General features: G+C 55.9%; 8 protein-coding genes across 8 annotated transcripts; 5 read left to right on the forward strand and 3 right to left on the reverse strand.

Moving 5' to 3' along the window:
- Positions 1-156: 156 nt before the first annotated feature.
- On the forward strand, positions 157-876 carry JN550_005100 (uncharacterized protein; the record flags this gene model as incomplete). The annotated part of the gene is made up of 1 exon (XM_049316690.1): positions 157-876. One exon carries the CDS (start codon positions 157-159, stop codon positions 874-876), a length of 720 nt encoding a protein of 239 aa, XP_049172901.1.
- Positions 877-1840: 964 nt separating this feature from the next.
- On the reverse strand, positions 1841-2639 carry JN550_005101 (uncharacterized protein; the record flags this gene model as incomplete). Its single annotated transcript, XM_049316691.1, has 2 exons — positions 1841-2400; positions 2453-2639. The coding sequence occupies 2 exons, from the start codon at positions 2637-2639 to the stop codon at positions 1841-1843; spliced, it is 747 nt and encodes a 248-aa protein (XP_049172902.1).
- Positions 2640-3128: 489 nt separating this feature from the next.
- JN550_005102 (uncharacterized protein) lies at positions 3129-4527 on the forward strand (the record flags this gene model as incomplete). The annotated part of the gene is made up of 2 exons (XM_049316692.1): positions 3129-3199; positions 3258-4527. The coding sequence occupies 2 exons, from the start codon at positions 3129-3131 to the stop codon at positions 4525-4527; spliced, it is 1341 nt and encodes a 446-aa protein (XP_049172903.1).
- Positions 4528-8203: 3676 nt separating this feature from the next.
- On the forward strand, positions 8204-8869 carry JN550_005103 (uncharacterized protein; the record flags this gene model as incomplete). Its single annotated transcript, XM_049316693.1, has 2 exons — positions 8204-8397; positions 8455-8869. 2 exons carry the CDS (start codon positions 8204-8206, stop codon positions 8867-8869), a joined length of 609 nt encoding a protein of 202 aa, XP_049172904.1.
- A 2072-nt stretch (positions 8870-10941) lies between these two features.
- JN550_005104 (uncharacterized protein) lies at positions 10942-11619 on the forward strand (the record flags this gene model as incomplete). Its single annotated transcript, XM_049316695.1, has 1 exon — positions 10942-11619. The coding sequence occupies one exon, from the start codon at positions 10942-10944 to the stop codon at positions 11617-11619; it is 678 nt and encodes a 225-aa protein (XP_049172905.1).
- Positions 11620-11690: 71 nt separating this feature from the next.
- JN550_005105 (uncharacterized protein) lies at positions 11691-13821 on the reverse strand (the record flags this gene model as incomplete). Its single annotated transcript, XM_049316696.1, has 2 exons — positions 11691-12054; positions 12116-13821. 2 exons carry the CDS (start codon positions 13819-13821, stop codon positions 11691-11693), a joined length of 2070 nt encoding a protein of 689 aa, XP_049172906.1.
- A 933-nt stretch (positions 13822-14754) lies between these two features.
- JN550_005106 (uncharacterized protein) lies at positions 14755-15625 on the forward strand (the record flags this gene model as incomplete). The annotated part of the gene is made up of 3 exons (XM_049316697.1): positions 14755-14815; positions 15073-15419; positions 15530-15625. 3 exons carry the CDS (start codon positions 14755-14757, stop codon positions 15623-15625), a joined length of 504 nt encoding a protein of 167 aa, XP_049172907.1.
- A 481-nt stretch (positions 15626-16106) lies between these two features.
- Positions 16107-18499, reverse strand: JN550_005107 (uncharacterized protein; the record flags this gene model as incomplete). The annotated part of the gene is made up of 2 exons (XM_049316698.1): positions 16107-18391; positions 18448-18499. The coding sequence occupies 2 exons, from the start codon at positions 18497-18499 to the stop codon at positions 16107-16109; spliced, it is 2337 nt and encodes a 778-aa protein (XP_049172908.1).
- Between the last annotated feature and the right edge of the window lie 1623 nt (positions 18500-20122).

A 20122-nucleotide genomic window follows, 5' to 3' on the forward strand; every position in this document is an offset into this window, starting at 1 on the left:
GTGTCCATCAGGCTCGCTTGAAGTTCTTCCAACTCACCCCAAGTTCTTTTCCAACTAGTGCTTTTCTCAAAGCTCGTGATCCCGAAGTCACTCGTTACTCTTCAGCATCACTTACATTCGCTTAACCTCTTAATAATACAATCTTAATATATCAAGATGCAGACCTTCGCCTTCGGTATCCTCGCCCTCAGCGGCCTGGCCTCTGCCACCTACCCCGTCGGTGGCTACCCGGTCGTCAGCCCTCCCAGCTACCCGGTTGAGACCTACCCTCACCAGGACACCACCACCTCCAAGGCCTCGACCACTGCTCAGACCTACCCGGTCTCCAGCCCCACCCCGGCCTCCAGCTACCCGGCGACCACCTTGAGCTCGGTCCAGACCTACCCGGTCTCGTCCAAGTCGGCCTCCACCTCGGCCACCTACCCCGTCAGCGCTCCCAGCTACCCTGCCAGCAGCGCCAGCACCACTGAGTACACCACCTCCACCTACTCGGCCACCACCGTCTACACCACCTGCACCGAGCCCGGCAAGGAGACCTACACCACCACCGAGGTCTACGTCACCACCACCGTGTGCCCCGTCTCCTCCGGCAAGCCCGCTCCTCCCCCGAGCAGCTACCCCTCGGTCCCCGTCCCCCCCGTCTACCCTACCACCACCCTGGCCACCTCCAAGACCGCCGGCGTGCCCTCGTACCCCGTTGGCACCGGCGCCTCGACCACCTACCCTGTCGGCACTGGCAGCTACACCGCCCCCAGCAAGCCCAGCTCCACCTACCCTGCCACCACCCCCTCGACTCCCGTCACTGCCGGTGCCGGCCGCGTCGAGAAGGGTCTGGCCCTCGCTGGTGCCGCCGTCGTCGGTGCTCTCTTCCTGTAAATTTCCTCCGCTTGTCAAACTCCATGGGGGATATTTCCTAGAATCGGCATTGGGCATCTCAGGCTTGCATTATAGGACAGAAAAGTAGCGGTCGCTTTCGTGTGGTGGCGGTTACAGGGGTGTGAAGGCTCTTGATATAGACTAATTGTAATATGAAGATACTTGGATCCCAACCTTAAAACCAAATTCCTTAGTTCCATGCATAGTTTGAAGTGAATGACTGAATGATTGAAGATCACGCCAAACCTAGCAATATGTAGATTGAACTAGACTTATCAGTTGCAACTGTAAGTTTTGCATTTGTAACTACTGTGTCACGAGTTAGCTGAGTGAGATGCGTCTGTGAATTATAGGTTAGAAGAGGACCATTCCTATGATTCTTTTCCACGTTCGGCTATGCAAGCCTCCCCTTGGTCAGTGAGACATGAAAAACTCTAAATGTATAAAGGCACAATGGCCGGCCCGGGTAGGCTAGTCTCACTGTGAAACAATCTTCAAAGTTAAAGATTTCTGTGGATACTTGGAGATCATGCAGAGAAAAATGCCTTCGAACATCGCATCAACATCGTCTAGTGGCAGGCCCGTACAGCCTGGTGGTGGTAGTCATCCTGGCACCGTCTCAAGCGGCAGTGGACCGAACAAGCCTCACCCAGACAGCAGCTGCGAAAAAAGATGTGAAGAAGAGGGTGAGATCGTGACTTCCCCTTCCTACTGAGGTGGGTTTTCTTTTCTCTCCTCGAGACTTGCAGCTTCTATTGGGCTCATTTAGCCCTTCCGGTATTATAAGGAGTATGGAAGTTAGTAGTAGTCACTTGAACATAATTTGTAGTCAATCTTGAGGCACAGTCCCTAAACACCGGGCACTGTTTCAATGTCCCAATTGCTCTCCATAATCAGTATACTGTATATCAGCCGAACCTAGTCCTTCGCCCTTTTCGCACCAGAATCCTCAAATATCCCTTACTTATAACTTGCCCTTGACACCGCCCTCCCTCGCCCCTTCGAACCGGACGTGCCCGTACTCGCGCCACCCCTTGTTCCCTTTGCGCAGGATGATGCCGTGGCGTGCAAAGTGGCGAGTGTGGTGGTAGGCGTCATGCTTGGCCACCGTCTCCCAGCCGACGTAGACGAGGTAGCAGCTCCCGTGGCCGTCAACGACCTCCTCCAACGGCCCGCCCGAGCACCCCAGGCACCCGTCCACCCCCGGCACGATGTGCGTCCACAGCGGCCACGCGCCCTCGTGCCAAGCCGCGTCCGTCGACACGTACACTGCCGTCCCCGACACGGGGGCCCCGCGGCCGAGCGCCTGGGACCCCGGCGTGAAGTCCCGCAGCTGCGCGTGGCGTACCAGCGGCGGCGAGGGTGAGGACGAAGATACGAGGGTCTGGAGGATGGCTTGGAAAGCCGTGTGCTCCGGGGACGAGAGGAAGGCCTGGTGCTGGGCGCGGGTGTCTCTTACTAGTAGAGGTTCCTCATCAGCTGCACTGGACCTGCTGAATAGGAGTGAAGGGGGATAGACAAGCACTGCGACACTTCTGTAGAATCAACCGTACGGAAAACGAAAGGCTCAGCGTACCGACGTGTAACTGCACCTTGGTCTCGTCTTCGGGAGAGCGGCCCCAGTATAAACGCCGGAAGCCCGAGAAATGCTCCAATAAGTCGAGGGCTCGGTTCCAAGCCTTTCCGGCCTCCGAGTCCGTGTCCGTCAAGTCCTTGCTTGTGTCTATCGTCAAGTAATGGATTTGTGTGACCGGTGATGCCATTCTGTGAGATTTCTGAATTGGTCGATCTCTTGGGTATACTCTGAAGATAAGTTTCACTTAGTCCAGGGGGTGCTTGAAGAGCTAACTATAATTCTACTAGATGAAGCAGGCGGCCCTGGTGTAGTACATGAGTTCAGAAACTCTCCGCTTTGCTAACGTGGGGAAACCTGATGAACGATTTAGCGGCCTTGGAGATGCCGAGGAACACCTCAACCTAGGCGTTCATCTTCGGGTGTGATTCGAGATGTGAGTTGGGGTAGTTGCGGGGATGGGCGCTCACTTGACGTACTACTGTCCAAATCCTCAACACGTCCATGCGCGATACCTTCGGCACCTCGAGTTAGGACAAAGGGCGAATGAGGGGAAACGGTGTCAGAGAACATTTGTATGAGCATCAAACACTGAAAAGAACATATCGAAAAAGGCCCCGTGCTCATTGACTTGATGTTGAAAGCATACTCAGCACCGTATTACTAAATACAGGCAAAGATGGCTCCAGTAACCGACTTCGTTGTCAAAGATACATATAAGTATCTGGAGGGATTTGGGAGTTACCATCAGTAGGTCTGCGCAGAGTAACAGTTGCCTAGCAGGCACTATACTGATCGTGATACCCAGGTCAGAGGCCCTGCCGGGCGCGAACCCTCTCGTGAACAACACTCCGCAGAAGCCGCCCTTTGGCCTGAGGACAGAGCGGATAAGCGGGACTTCCTTCACTGCTCCGCGGGACCACAGCCTACAAACTTTCATGTATCGTGTGACCTCGTCGCTCAAGCACGATGAGTTCGTCCCTTACAAGGGCGAGGGTATACCCAAGAAACCCAGCAACATCTCGCCCAACTCCTATATGTGGCCGGCGGTTCCGACCGATCCGGATGCGGACTGGATCTCCCAGAAGCTGCTCGCGCAGAACGGAGACCCGGCGGCCAAGACCGGCCTGGCTATATGGGTCTTCTCCGTTGCGAAGTCCATGCCACCAAACACGGTCTTCTCTTCCCTCGACGGCGATGCGCTCATCATCCCCCAGTCCGGGGCGCTCGACATCCAGACGGAGCTGGGAAAGCTCCTAGTCCGCCAGAATGAAATATGTGTGATTCCCCGTGGGATCCGTTACCGCGTGACTCTGCCCGCGGGCCCGGCGCGCGGCTACATCTGTGAGCTCTTCCAAGGCCACTTCCGCCTTCCTGAACTCGGCCCCGTGGGGTCCACGGGCCTTGCCAACGTCCGAGACTTCCAGATCCCGACGGCACATTTCGACGGCGTGCTGAAGGGCGATGTGGCCATCGCTCATGATGCGACTTACACCGTGGTTTCTCGTCAGGTCGGCCGCCTTTGGGAGGCAAAGCAGGACCACACGGTCTTCGACGTGGCGGCATGGCACGGGACGAACTACCCCTACAAGTTCGACCTCGGCCGCTTTTGCCCGATGGGAAACATCCTCTTTGACGAGCACGACCCGAGCCTGTACACGGCGCTCTCGGCCCCTTCGTACCGGGAGCCCGGGGTCAACGTCGTGGACTTTGCCATCATCCCTCCGCGATATATGGTCGCGGAGAAGACGTTGTGGCTGCCCTACTTCCACCGCAACACCATGAACGAGTTCTATGCGCCCATAGTCACCGCACAGCACCCCAAGCACCCGCTCAACGGAGGCCAGCAGTTCAAGCCCTTCGTCGCCGGCCTGCACGGGAGCATGACCACGCACGGCGCGACCGAGGAGGACTTCCAGGCCGCGAGCAACGCATCTACGACACCTACCAAGGTGCAGACGGACGGGCTGACGTTCATGCTGCTGGAGACGGAGATGCCGCTGTACTTGAGCGACTGGGCGGCAGAAGCGTGCTTGAAGAAAGCTGATGCAAAGCCGAGGGGTGCGGCCAAGATTTGATCCGGGACTGGGTCCTAGACCGTCCAATGCAACATCAGTTACGTTAGGGGTATGGGTTTTGTGGGATGCTTTGAGAACTTGATTTATTATCAGTTGGATTATCAACCATCGCTCCATATCGTGTTCAGCTGTAGGGAAATTTCTCAAACGACTATCACGTCAGAAAACTAGGTTGGGCTTGCTTTCACAGTTGTGTAGGTCAACTTGTATATTGATCCTGGGAGCTTACGAGATGAAGAATTGCCATTGATGCTTAATCGATATCTCATGAAACGATGGCCAGACGAGTCTCAGAGCTGTATGGATTCTTTTTCGCCCATGCCTACTTTAAGCAGTAAGACTGGCAAATTCCATAAGACCTGATCTGAGATCTCGTAAAGAGTTGATGGTCAGGAAGCAAAGCAGCTACACAAAATAGGTATATCTCCAGCAGTGCTGTCTTGTCCGGATCAGTTGCATGGGTATAGTGACGATGACGTAACGTAACTTTGGGTGCTGTACTAAGCTTGGTGGTTCAAAGGGTATAGTGAGCACTGAAGCCGAGATACAACCTGGCTTGCCTAAGTTAGGCGCCGGATGGAATGGAAAACCGGTTCAGGAAAGACTTCCGTCATTTCTAGGCCATGTGCTCGTTGTTTTGGATCCTGTCAAGCCACAGCTGGTCAGCATAATCACTCCAATTGTGTCAATGATTAGCAGTGGGGACTCCGCGCCTAGAGCGTCAGACGACCTCTGTTCCGACTCGTAAGCCAATTGCGGCCGGCAGGTTTCAGGAAGCAAGATGGCCATAAGAAACCCGACACCAGCTGGCAGCGTGAATGAAGTCATCGGTCGTGAAATGCACCTCAGGACTAGTATGGTGAGTGATGAGGTGGCCGTCTCAGACTGCTGGCCGGCCTTGTTTTCGTCCCAGTCCTGCTACGGGCATCAGTGGACAAGGCAAGCAAGCGCCAGCCAGGGCAGGCCTTGCAGGCTTTCCCATCCCATGTGAATCTGACAGGCTTTCAGCTGCAAGGGGATCTGCAGTGCTTCTTGCCGTGGCACCCCAGCACAGCCGGCCAGCCGGCCTGGTCGAAAGCACCGAGGACCCAAAATCAAGGCTTGGAGCTTATCGCTGCGCTGCCCGCTGCTATCAATAGCAACCCCGCTACTGTAACTTACAAGCAGGAACACACGGGGGGGGCGCTCAGCCCAGCTCTCGCGACCCGTCTTCGTCATGGGCCTTAGTCAGTCGAGATTACCTTTGGCGTTGGTCAGATTGGGATCTATCGCTAGGCCAGCCACGGGGCCCGATGGTCTAGTACCATAGCACACGGTGCGCATAGGCCCTTCAGAAGTGAAATGGCAACTACCTTAGGTGATGAGTGAGGTAAGTTGTATTTCAGTAGATACGGCGAGACGCGCTCGCTAGGCTGAGCATCCCGAGGCAATCAATCCTGAGGCATCCTGCAGGGTGCCTAGCTGGCCATTGCCCCCTTCTGGCGGGCAGAGTCACAGCTGCAGTTTTGTCTCAATTCGGATATCCGAATGGGCTACGAGTTGCCTCGGGGGAAGACGGGGGACCTAGGAGATGCGAGTGACCACCCTAAATCGTGCATCCCGCTCTCGCATTCCCCAGAGGCGCAAGCACATGGAGTCTCTGATACGCTGTGCCTTATCGCAGCCTCTGGGGGAGGTGATATCGTGATGGAGGGTGGGAGAGGGGCCAGGGGGTGAGGCGAGAGAGAGCACCTGCAGCCGACTGCTTGGCTTGGCCGGGCGAGACGGGCTCCCCAATGCCCAGCAATCAGCCAACGTGCCTGCGATCGAGCAATCTCCTCGACTCTCACCTCACCCGGTGCTTTCCGACAGACTGGCAACGTCTTGTTGTAACGCCATCACGAATCACCTACTGTGTACAGTACAGTACAGTACAGTACAGTACAGTACATCCAGTAGCGACAGAATGGGGGTTCGGCATTGCATTCAGGGGACCGATAGTGTGGGGATCCTGGGTCGGCCGGCAGGTGTTATCTACTAGCCACGGTTTCGTACCTGACGCGTTTCCAGTCTACGGGTCGATCATCCTAGGCAGGTCTCCATGCGTAACAGTATAACTCAAACAAACGGGCAAATAGAAGCATGGCAACGGCGCCACGGGCCTGGCTGGTGTCCAAGTACTGGCCTCCCCCGGCTCCGGCGGGCGTGTTTGAGAGCTCTCCCAACAGCTTCGAGCCTTGGCTGGCTGGGACGAGCCAAAGCGCCTGATTCCATCATGATCCTGCCTGAGGTCATCGGCAAGTAACGATGTACTCGGTAGACGTAGGCACAGGGCCCATGTGTGGTCGAACTCAAGGCCACGGGGTCCAAGATCGAGAGTGACCAATGTCTGTCTGGCGTATTAGTCCGCTCTAGCCGCTCGGCCGGGGCTTTGCTGCCGCCAATATGCTTCCATTCTCCGTGTCATTCATCTGACGGGGGAGTGCGGATACCCTGATGCAGTTCCAGAGCCCTGGGGCAGGCTGTCGGAGGCCAAGGAGGGAGGCATGGGGGAGATGCCAGGAAGGCTGGTTGGCAGGAGACGGATCATGGAAGCAGCACGTCACTAGTCACACGGCCTGTGTGATGATGCATCATCCGCACTGCCAGCCCACACGCCACGAGCTTATCGCCATGGCCATCCTCCCACACTATCCGGAGCCACCCACCACCAAGCGCAACGCCCGTAACAGAACCAACGGCCAACGGTAACTGTCGACTGTAACTTGGTACATGCTGTACTGTAGATAGTTAGCCCGACACGATGATAAGGACCACCGAGGTCCCCCATATCACCACGCGCCTGGCCTCTCCCCCCTTTCCTCTCTCTCCTGGGTGATCAAACAATCAAGAACAACAAAGCCAAACATCGTGATCTGAACTATAGGCACAAGCAGCTGCCCTCGCCTTCTTGTGTCGCTTGTCTTTCTTCTCTGTCTCTTTTGCGTACATACCTACAGACAAACAGGTGCATTCTGTTATACGCACCATCGGCTAGCACCGTTGCATCATCGTTATCGATAAAGGCCGTCCTTGTACTTGGCCGCCCGTCCGCATAGTCGACCATCATTCTGAGTCACCCCGGTCTAACCAGCAGATCGGACTGACCTCCTTTGTTGCGCGCGCACCAACTCTCGCTTTTCGATAACAAAGCCAAATCCCATCTGACGGACTGCACCTGACGTACGGGCACCTGCTTACTCTTTCTCCTGCTTGGACGGCAAGAGAGACAAAGCACCCTCCACATCCTTGCAAACAGCACCCAGCCAACCTACCTCATAGTCGGGCCTTGGCCGCCGTGTGACTCGATCGCTTTGCAATCACCACCTTCTCTCTTCTAGAAAGGAACAGCTCCGTTTTCTGCAATAACCTCTCTCCTAAATATCATCTCACCCCTCGTCAACTATTCATTTAGTCGTCGAAATCTCCCCGGCGGGCCTTTGATCTCGAATCGTCTCGCATCGTCGCGCTACATTCGGTTTCCGGCACAAGACACCCTGTTGGCCACGTCCTCCAGGTGTATCCAATCTACCACAAAGAGCAACTAGGATATAAGCGTACCTGAGATACGGCAGCTTGCGTATCCTTTTGTTGACCAAACACCACCTAAATCACATCTGCCTCCATCCATATACTCACCATCCAGCAACACTGCAGAATGGCTACCTTCGAGGTTACCCGAGACATGCGAGGCGCTGCTCAGGACCCCAAGAGGGAGAAGGAACGCTATACCAAGTGGAGTCGCGGCACTCGCCCTTCGGCTGGCTGCAAAATCAACAGTCTTGACGACATGATCATCACCGGAAGTGATGCTCAGCGCGCCAAAGTCCGGCCCCAGCGCGCTTTTGACAAGTGAGTAATGAAGCACTTGCTTCACGGGAGGCCCAGTGACTAACATCGTCTTAAAAGCCCCCATGTCCGATCGCACAATATCGTCAAAGCCAAGCTCCCATATGACCTAAAGCCGAGTCACTCGCGGGCCAAGGTGGATGCCATGGAAGAGCTAAACGATCCCGCTATCTCGCGGTCCCTCATTGACCTGCTTCCAACACCAAACACAAGGCGAAGGCTCAGTGTGGTAGACCATGTCCTGTACAGCTTCGACCAAACCGAAAGCCCCTCCAAGCCCTTGTCTCTGGAGGTCTTCGTCAAGACCAACCCCAAGGAGACGGAGAAGCTCGTCGAGAAGGAGTACGAGATCCTAGACTACAACGGAGATGCCCTCACGGGTAAGAAGGCCCGTCGGAATCTCCGCAGCCAGGGTCTGCACTCGGCTTCCGAGGAACCGGCGATTATCGAGGACGATGGTTTCGAGCTCGTCTAGACCGCTCCCTGGCCGCGTAGCTTATTGGTCGCTCGATGAATCGCTCGTTCCGTCGTATTTGCCTCGTCGCGGACCGACAACACCTTGTATACCTTGTTTTATCGTCGGACACGCGCTGGGAGTTCGGAATGGCGAGGCGCGCCACTTGGTAGGGCCTGTCGCTTGACACGCGTCACGGTACACCCAACTCGCCGTACTGGATTGGTCCTCTTTCTTTGGTTTCGCATGGCAGGCAGCGTGAGGGTAGCGTTCCGCACATTTGTAAACTTCGTTACTGGCATCACCATCATCCCCTAGGTCCGCGCTCGGGCGCTAGGCTTTCGCACATGGCGTAGGGCTTAACTCTGACAATGGACATGGTCGGAGGAGGATGGCTCGGCGTTTTGGTGGATTTAGACGAACTTGACGCTTAGCAATGACAATATGACTATTAATAGCAAGTGAAGCTTATTCACAACAAGAATGCTCGGAACGCAACACTCGTCGTCAGTGCAACGCTCCCTCGCGCAGGTGCGCAATGTCGCTGCTCAGCACGGCAGAGCCTGGGTGGGAGCAGCAATAGTTTTGAAAACTGAGCGATGGTGATTTGTGGGAGACTGGGAATATGGCAGGCAATTGACGACTTGTCCCGCTTGGCCCGTGCGCTCGTTGTATACCCCCCCGTCTAACTACATCCTTCCAAGCCGACTTCTCAGCCAACCTCTGAGATAGCTGGTCAAGTGTATTGAGCCCTTTATGTAATTCTAATGTATCGGAAGTACCAAAGGAAGATATGGAAACCATTCATGTCATGTGTGGATTGAGCTATAGGAATTGCGGACATATCAAGTACGCCAGCGCAAGGAGACGGCAATACTTGCTCTAATTTCTCATTAAAGATTGGATATACCTTGTGAAGGCTCGCGCAATTCACACTATCTGTTATATCTCACTACTTTCAAGCCACGTGTGGAACTGCTAACCGTCCAGCCGCGCGCAACTTGCGCTGGCCACTCATCTGTTTAGGGTGACGTAACAGAGCACTGTAGCAGAAGTCTATCATATCTACTATTTGACTGCTACTGGGGCTGTTATGGCATCAAGCAGTTACTTTTGGCGCTATTATCGACCAAACGTCGAGTGCTACAGGGTTTCTGATGAGCTTAGATGGTCTTGTCCACCAGGCCCCAGACAAAATCACATGAAAAAGGGATGCAAGTTGCATGGTACAACCGATCACTACGCAAATGTATTGACAGAAGTAAGTTATGTTGCAGGGGAAATGATTGGGGCCAGTGTATGGTAGCTGGCTAGGTCACGTCTGACTACGGATGGCTGAATGTCCTGGAGGAACGCTCAAGGCTGCTATGGAAGGGGTTTCCATATATTTTTTACACAATCTAGTATTTGATGGTCGTATAGAATGCCATGAATAGTATGTAGTGGTCGAGGATCTTGATCCGGTACAGCCACTGGACAGAGTAAGCAGCTCATACGTCGACCGGCGACAAACCCACGAAGATTATTACCAATAGCTCTGAAGATATATTACTTTCGAACAGTTAGAAGTGTGTCCTAGTATGATTGTAATAGCCCCGCTGCCAAAACATCCAGCGACGATAGCAGCCCGGACAACCGTAATGAGAAATACTGCTCAGTTGCCGGCGACAACTCAAGTGAGCAGAGCGAGCAAACAAATGCAATGTGGCGAACGGAATTTCATCGCTATCCAGTCCATAAAAATCAAGGATTAGTCGACGGCATCCCGCAAACGCTCACCGTCAAGCCAGGCAGACCCGTAGCTTGACACTGCATCTTGTCTCGGACTTGCTGCACATTCATGATGAGTGCCTGACGTCTAGCATCATCCCAAGGCAGTATTGTGGTATCATTCCTGTCGATTTCATCCATCTACGAGGGGCGCCTGAGATACAGTTGCGATGTCACACCCTCGATTGCATTCCGCAACAGACCCCTTTCATCTCCCTGATCACCAGCATCGCCGTCACAGCAATCCTACAGGGCCATTTCCTTGTCACCGCACAAAGAACACACTACACGCGCAGGACAAGGAGCCACATGCCATAGCCGCCATGGCCACAAAGACAAGCACGACCGCCACCCCGGCCGCGAGCAGCAGCACAAAGCCCCCCGTCCTCAAGGCCTCCGAGGGAGCTGCCGCTCCAGCCCACGCTCGTACCCACCGTCCAAAGTCCAGCCCGAAGCTCGGAGTCTTCCGCTGCATCAAGCCCGTCTGGACAGGCGTCGAGAAGCGCCCGCAGCCGACAAGACGACCCAGCACGGCGCAGCTCCTGCAGGTGTCGGACCCGCGCGCCGACCGGTACCCGGAGGACTCGACCGGGAGCACGCGCCGCCCCGTGACGGCGCACATGGCCGACGTGCTGCACACGGCGCAGGTGCACTCGCGGCGGCTGGTCGGCGAGAACATGCGACGGGCGGCGGCCGAGGCGGCGGGGCCGTCGCCGTACGCGGCTGGCGGCGCCGGCAAGGGACGGGATGCGTGGATGGGCGGACCGCACGGCTTCGCAACACGGCGGCCCTGGGCCCGGTTCTGGTACGGCGGTGGAGTGGGCGACCCCGAGGTGGCCGCCGCGTGGGATGAGGCGTTTGGGCTGGGAAAAGGGGGTTGCACCTGTCACGACAATCTGGACGATGAGGAGGGCGATGAGGAGGAGGAGGAGGAGGAGGAGGAGGAAGACGACAAAGAAGTCAGCGACGATTCCGGACTGAGGATGAAGAGCAAACAGTGAATACAAGTCATGTCTGAATTACGCGTCTGCATCCCATCTCATCTCATCGTTAGCTACGTATACGCCGTGCCTCATGCTGCCGACACACCAAGCCCCACGGGCTTGTTCTCCCCATTCACGTGCTGGTCCGCCAAGACCTCCTTGCCGATGAGGTCCCTGAAATCGAGCTGGACCTCGGACAGCATCTGGGCATGGACCTTGGCGCGGTCCATACACTTGGACCAGACCTCGCTGTCCTTCTCAACGCTGCTGAGCTGCCTGGCCAGGATGACGTTGAAGCCCTCAACCTCCTCTTTGGCCCACTTGACACAGGCGCTCATCATGGCCTGCGGGAAGCAGCTCTGAAAGCAGGCGACGGTGTTGCGGATGATGCTGAAGTAGACAAAGGAGAGTTGCCAAATGTACAGGTGGAGATCGCCTTGGAAGATGCATTGCCTGATGGGCAGTTAGCTTAAGAGCGTGCGAAAAGTGACATAGGTGACAGGAGCCAACTAACCTTGACCTCTTCTTGACAAGCTCGCCTCTAGCGTCGAGGTACGCCTCCCGTGCGCGGTCCTCGAACCCCAGTCTGGTCAGCCAGCTCACATTGCGTCTTGTCTTTTGCGACCCGGCATGGTTGTCTATGAGGTTCCTGGTGATAAGTCCTGCTAGTTTGGTAGAACGTTCTTGAACTTTGAAGTTGATAAAGTCCTGGGCGATGGCGTTGTTCTTGAGACTGCGTGCGAGCTCTCTCAGCTTCTCAACTTTGGCAACCGCCGTCTCAAACTGCTGAAGTGCAACGTCAATGTCTAGCTCGTCCATCTGGCCCTCAACCCATCGCAAGTTTTGTTGCTTCCCGTCAACCTCGATCAACATGTCCTTGATGTCAGAGAGGGTTTGCAGCAATTCCGTCTTTTCAAGCAGGCCGGGGTCCCTGGAGGCAAAATAGTTGATCGTCTCCTTGGCCTTGTTGTTGGCTTCCATCTCCGACTGCAGCCCCTTTCTCAGCTCCTCGACAGCCTTTCTGATGTTCAACATCAAAGCCGACTTCTGAGTGTCCTCGGGCTTCTCGGTCCTGTAGATGAAGGATTCCTGGCCCATGCCGCGGACCATGATGGCGTCCGCGAGCTTATTCCGGCTGCTGGATGACTCGTTCGAGCTGGCCATGTCTACAATGTCGATCTCGAGCAGCGGCCAACAGCGATCGGCCACCAACTTGGTGACAGGAGCACGATTGTCGTTGGGCTGGTCCGCCTTCCTCTTCTTACGGGAGGCGACGAGCAGGTGATCGTTGAGCAGAAAGATCTGCATTGATCTGCGAGACTTGTAGGTCGCGTTGTCCAACTCAATCCAGAAGCCGGCATCCTGAACCACGTGTCGGCCCAGAGAGTTGGGCAGAAACTTCTGGGACCCTTCGACGTTCTTGTAGAGCGCCTGCATCTGCGAGTTCCACAGGGCAGTCCGGTCCGCAACCGAGCTCCGCCGGTCTTTCTTGCTCAGGCCCGTGCCAAAGTCTCCGTTCATGGGCGAGGTCTGATTTGCCGAGGCGGACCTCAGCGCCGTCGTGTTCGACTTGAGATCCATGATGAGGTTCCGCAAGGAGCGCATTTCGCCCTTGAGCTTCTCGGCCTCCTTGCTGATCTTGATGAACTGGGTGCGATTCTGGTAGACGTTCTGCTGCAGATCGTTGGCCGCGCGGCTCTTGAGCTTCCGCAAGCTGTCCTCGTAGTCGCGGATCTCGTCCTCGGTGGCCTCGCTGAGTATACCGGCGACATACTGGTCGGGTGCCAGAGTGGCGTCCCTCAAGGCCTTGACATCAATTGCTGGCGGCCCTCCGGCCCTGGACCTAGACACGGGAGCGCCCTCTCCCCTTGATGGCGGAGGACGCCTCTCGCCGGGCTGGGCGTATCTGGCAGGATCGATTCTCGGTACGGACGGGACAGGGGGCGCGGTGGCATCGAAGTTCTGGGGCAGGTTGTTGAAGCGGGTGGAGTAGCGGCGCATGACCATATCACTGGTCTTGCCGCCCGAGGGCGGTGGTCTTGGTCTTGGTTGAGGTGCGCCTGGACCGGCAGGGCCTGGCCGCCCTCCCGTGCTACGGGGGATGTCTACTCCATCATTGGGGATTGGGCCCGAGATCTGCTTTGGGGCGCTGATGGTTGGACGCCCTCCTTTCCTCTTCCCACCGGATCGGAGAGAGATCCCCTTCCTATCGTCCGACATGGTGAGCTGGGGACAGTGTAGCTGGTGGCAGAAGCGGTGGTGAGAGTTTGGCTCGCGCTGCACGATACTCAGGCGTCGGGTTGACGATAGAGAGAGGAGGAACGTTGATAGGAACGGGCCAGGTCACTGGGCGTGAATGTGGATGTGGATGTGGATGGGATGTGATGTATTGCAGAATCGGTAAAAGAGAGCAGGGCCAGCGTGCGTCTACGCATCACCGTCACAAAGCCAACCGCCGTGGACGACCAAGGCGATGGTGAAGTGATGCCAGCGAGGAAGCGTCGACAATTGGGCAATGTGCAGTGCTCGGTGCTAGGACGTTACAGCTTGTCCGTCGAGTGTCCACGATGGCGGGACAGGTGTTGAGCATGGGGTGCATGGCTTGTAGCGCTACTTCAGACTTGCGCAGTGTTCCCGTACATGTTGAAGTACTCGGTACGGCACCCGTCGCCCTGTGCATTTGCAGCAGCCAGGCTCCAGCTCGCTCACTCTCGACAGGTCGCCAGGGAGGTCGGCAGCGGAATTAGTTGTCAGCGATTCAGCCCTGGGCAGCGGGCCCCAGAGATAGATGTACAGCCAATGCTCCCCCCCGGGCAGGGCCGGGCAGGGGATCCATATGACGCCAGGCGCTGCTGGACCGGGCCTAACTGGAAAAAAATTACGGGCGTGGCTCCATTGGCCGCAGAGCAGAGCAGAGCAGAGCAAAGCAGCGCAACGGCCGGTCCTGCGAGAGAAAAGTAGAAGCTTCTCTACCTCACCACCTCTGACGGCCAAACAACAACCAAGACGCCACCTCGCCATCCAGCCCCGTCTCCCGTCTCCCGTCTCCGGCACATCGTCGAGCTGCATCGATCCCCCGACCCTATCCAGCCAACCTGAGAAACACCAGCCGAATCTTTGCCTCTCCTCCAACCCCCGTTAAGGTAGCTCAAGATGGTCCAGACTTCGACGGTAGCGACGATATCCGTAGCTGCGGTAGCGACCGGTTTACTAGGTACGTCACCCTGCATCACATCACGACCCTGAACAGCACCGCCGCCGTGTTTGGTTGCTTCCCTTCAGCCCTGTCTGTCCTCCTCTCCTGCGCGCCCGCGCCCGCGAATGCGCTTGGGTCTTGTCTCCTCAAGTCCACCCACGGAGGAGCAGTCTGCCCCCATCGTCCTGCGAGCTGCCGCATCCCTTTCGAGCCGGACGACTGGCGGGCAACCCAAGACCCGCAACCTTTTTCTGACACGCTTCCCCTCGCGACAGGCTACGCCGTCTACTTCGACGTGCAGCGGCGGCGCAACTCCGAGTTCCGGCGGGAGCTGCGGCGGCAGGCCCGGCGACAGGCGCGCGCCGAGAAGGAGGAGGCCAACGCCGCCGGGGCCTCGCGCCGCCAGGACATCCACGCCGCCGTCGACGCCGCCCAGGACGAGGGCTTCCCCTCGGGCGTCAACGAGCGCGAGGGCTACTTCATGGAGCACGTCCAGATCGGCGAGGACCTGGCCAAGGACCCCGCCAAGACCACCGACGCCGCCCTCGCCTTCTACAAGGCCCTCAAGGTCTACCCGACCCCTGGCGACCTGATCCAGATCTACGACAAGACCGTCGACAAGGTACGTTTGTTTTCCCCCCATCTTCGCTGAGGAACTGCTGGACTTGGATGTCTGGCGTCAGTTGCTCGTTGAGAAGGACAGGATGGCTGACATGAAACCTTTTATAACAGCGTGTGCTCGACGTCCTTGCCGAGATGATTGCCTACGACAAGGCCCTTGACATCGATGGTCTCGGTGGCATGCCTCCTCACCCCGGTCTCGACTAGAGAGTGCCCTAGCACCAACCGTTCGAGCATCTCCCTTGGAGACCTTTTTGTATAACCAGAGAAGGAGAAAACCGCCACCGACTTTCCCGCCCATCCCACCTCCACACACATTTTTTTGAGCAGAAACGCGTAGGGCCTTGTTTGGTGCTTGGGGAGGTGGCATGACAGGGCCCAGAGTACCGCGGGCCGTCACTCGTGCACTATTAGTAGCTATGTAAGATATATTGCCAAGCCGGGTCAACCGCTGTGTCTGTCCGGCTGGGAATCATTAGAAAAGGGGGCTTGTGGGGGAGGGATTCATCTTGTACATTTCACACCACGACCCGTAGACGGTCGGCAACCCGGCAGCCAAGGCATATAGATAAATGACCAACGACAAACTTTTTTCAGATTCTGATTTGCAGTCTTATGTACAAAGTGAGCCATAGGCGAACCCTGTCTGGCCATTGACGCTTTTGCCCCCGTCACTACCTGCCCCTGGTCAAGCCTCGATGGGTCGCCCCTTTCTGTCAACCCGCTGGTCCCTGGGATCAAAGCCGCCGTTGCCCCAGGTGGCCCACTCGGGCGTCTCCTCGCCCATGTACTCCTCGGGCGTCCAGTCGCCGTCCGCGCCTCTCTCCTCCAGCAGCTCGAAGAAGCGCTGGTAGTCGATCTTGGTGTGCCACTTGCCGTTCTTGTTAAAGCGCTCGCTCGCGATGAGCACGCAGCAGCTGTGGGCGTGCTCAGCGGCGATGCCGTACCCGAGGCCGCGCTCGTTGAGGCGGCGGCTGAGCGTCTCGACAAACTCCTGCACCTCGGCGTAGAAGGGCACGTTGGCCATGCTGAGCCCGGCGCCGGCCGAGCTCGACGTGCCGCAGTACGTGACGCCCTTGATCTCGACGAAGCACGGCAGCCCGCGCTCGACCAGGTCCGCGTAGCCCTCGACCTCGTCGTCGACGTTGAAGCCCTTGACCAGCGTCAGCCGGAAGACGGTGCGCTGCTTGAAGCGCTTCTCGCGCAGGATGTCGAGGCAGCGCTGGAACCGCTCCCAGAAGTCGCGGTGCAGCGGCCGGTCGATCTTGCGCAGCGACTCCTTGTTGCTGGCGTCGATGGACACGTAGAGCTGCGTCACGGCCTTGAGCGCCGCGAGCTGGTCCGGGTGCTGCGCGTTGCAGACGAGGAAGGACGAGATGCGCTCGGCGTGCAGCATGCCCAGGAACTCGTTGATGTGCGGGTAGAAGATGGGCTCGCCGACGAGACTCAGGGCGCAGTGGCGGATGCGCATGGCCTCCGCGAAACGCTCGGCGCGCACGCCGGGGACGCCGCGGAGCATCTTGATCTTCTTGTAGTGGCCGGCTTTCACGCCGTCGAAGATGAGCTCTGGCGGGTCCACCACCCAGCGCCACGTGGTGCCGACGGGGTTGGTGCCGTGTCGCCAACAGAAGACACACTTGTTGCTGCACGAGAGCGACGGCGTGGTCTCCATACACTGGTGCGAGGCTATTCCGTAGAAAGAGAACTTGTAGCATGACCCGCGGCCACGTAGCGCAGACTTGGTCCAGCGGCAAATCTTGACCCCTGAATGCGACCCAACGATGGTATATCCTTGCTTAGTGAGAGAGTTGTACGTCGGAGAGTTCTGTGGGACCATCTCCTTGACAGTCTGAGCCTGGGATTTCTTGGTGGGTTTGCTGTATGTCGTAAAGTCTACTGCGATCGGCGCTGTTCCGTTTTGGCCACCCCCTGAAGATTTCATAATCTTTCCCAAGTCTTCGACATCTTCCAGGTTCCCGGACTGGTTCTTCTTTGACCGCTTGAGTTCGACAGTCTCATCCTCGAAGACAACTTCGCCATCGTCGCCAGATACGGACTCGTCATCACTTTCGACTGCGTCTCCGCTTCCGGGCACACCCTCTCCAAGGCTTCCCGTCTCGGCAAGAAGGCTGATCATATCCTTGACTCCCTCCGTCCACTCGTCCAATCTTTCTTTCATATCCCGCTTTGGATCCCCCATACCCAGAGGATATGCTCTTTTGCGACCAGTAAGCTTGGCCATCCACTTGTCGACCTCCTTGGCCTGGAAACAGAAGCCCTCCTCTTCGGACGGCCATCCTTCCCTGTCTCCTAGACCAAATACCGAATAGCCCAGAAGGCCGGACAGAGGCGCTGTGTCAATCCTGAAGTCATTGTGCGTCTCCCTGAGGTGCTCCAAGAAATTGTCATTAATCGTGTCAATGTTGTAGCTTGGTACGATGAGCAGGTATATGTAAGCCTCGGGACCGGAAGGCTCAGCCGGTTTCGGTGGGCTGATGAAGTACTCATCATAGTCGACCTCCGTGAGATCCAGAATTTTTGGTTCGAGGATAACATGTTCTCCCTCAGGCTTCTGCTTCAATAGCGCACCCAACGACTCGGTGAACCCCTTTACAGTCCTCTCCGTACTCCCAGTCAGCGAGGAGAAAAAGATGAGTGGCTGGACCCGTCGCGGTCCCTGGGGCAGGTCTTCTGACTTCTTGACGTCGGGTCTGCGAAGCTCGCCCTTGATGCGCCGAGGCCCGTTGGTGGTGGTTGAGGGCTGCTTCAACAACGGGACAGAAGACTTTTCAGTGACAGTCTGAGGCGATGAGGCTTCCCTGCTCTTCTCACTGCCATCACCATACGTATTCCGCAGAGCGACCGAGTATTCTCGGTCTGTAGTTAAGAGCAGGTAGATGTACGCCGAGACCAGGATGCCAAAAGTGGTTAGCAGAATGGACGTCCTGTAGAGATGCCACACATCGATGATGTCTGCAAAAATTGTGAGCGGTCGGGCGTAAACTAGAGACCGGGGCGCCAAGACTTACAGGCTACAGGCCTGGCGGCCTGCAACTCATACACCCATCTCTCGAAGCCCATCGCGTTATGCTTGCGGCCTACCAGAAATTTTCATGGATAGATACGGAGTAGAGGGGCATGTTCTACGGTCGTGGCTCAGTGGAGGGGCGATTTCGACTCCAGGCCAAAACCCATTTTGCTCCACTATTTTACTACAATCGCGGTAAGGGTTTTTGTAACGGACAGCGCACTAGGGGTGCCGCAACGGTGTGGCGCGGCAGCGCCACTGGCGAGGCGCAAGCGCCGTCACAGCTACTTCTATCCATTCACGTAGAGAATAGTTGGGTTAGCAAGAATAAGTCTAGTAACGACGAGGACCCTCCCTGATAGTTTCTACTGCCTGACGATTTAATACTGACTCTTACAAATTAATGCCTCTACAGCTATTTCTATTAATTTGTGCTAATCTATATTAAATTCCGAGGAGATATACTGCATGCCGAACACTGGGTTATCACGAGTACAAAGAACATATTATACGACACTTTTCGTAAAAGGGCTATTCTTCTCATGAAGGGTGCTCATCAAACAATGGATAAGGACCCGGCAATAGAAGCATGGACTCTGACATTTAAAACTTAAGAACTCGTGCGAAACCTAATCTGTAAAACAATCCCCGACACAGTTATACTTAACGCGGGATATGTTAAGGGCTTAAAGGAAAGAAAGTACAAGAGGATTTCTCGAGAACGTGTCAACAACGCTGCGAATCCATTGGCTGAAGAAATGATTACCATGGCCTTCGAGAGAGCGGGCCGTTGATTGTTGACAAATAACTCACCGGTGGAGACTATCAGCCCTCCTCGAAGGTAGACCAGTTCGACTCCCTCGAGCGACTTATTCTTCATGAGGTAAGTTGCTACAGACATCGAGATGGGTCTGGAAATATTTTCGAAGGGAAGGACGAAGGCCATTAAAGTGTGTATGGTTTGCTATGCTAATCTGGCACAGCTTACACACACAACCCTTACCAGCAAATCGGGTAATATACGGCCTGAGAGATGTTACTTTTAAATCAACTGCGCCCGAGCGATGGGAGCAGACAACTCTGGTAGGTTTTAAAACGGTCTGCTTCCGCTATTAGTTACAAATTTTCTGGAATGCTCACGGGGTGTACTAGATTCCATCGCTCGGTTTGATATGGCTACACAGGTAATCATGTAGCAGGGGCACGATATGAATGAAAAGGCAAGGTCATACTGCTTTGAGTGGAAAAATGTCAGTGTTACCTGCCATCTCACTCACTGATCTTGTGAGTAAGTACGTCTCATTGCTCCTTGAAGTTGCTTCTGGCTCATCCTGCCCTCCGTTGTTCTTTTAACGAGACCTGCAAAAAGATCACAAACCTTTTTCGTATTTAAAACACGCCAGGTTGTGAACTGCTAGCATGGTATTTTTGGCCATCCACGGAGAAAGTGTGGGATCTGGTAGATATATTAATAGTGGTGCGGTATGGCACTATCAGTGTCCTTTGACTTCACAGCGTTCGCATAAATCTTCATAAACGACTGCAAGAAATCATTGGTTTCGGGCTAGGTGATTCGAGATGCTTTTCTGGGACTATCACCGGTGGCTAAGACTCTGGGGCAGAGATGGTTAATCGCTTGCTTAGAATTTATTTTCACTTTTGCGGCCGAAGCAAAT

The sequence above is a fragment of the Neoarthrinium moseri genome, assembly GCF_022829205.1.
Source record: "Neoarthrinium moseri strain CBS 164.80 chromosome Unknown scaffold15_Wmoseri_CBS_16480, whole genome shotgun sequence".
NCBI classification, from domain to species: domain Eukaryota; kingdom Fungi; phylum Ascomycota; class Sordariomycetes; order Amphisphaeriales; family Apiosporaceae; genus Neoarthrinium; species Neoarthrinium moseri.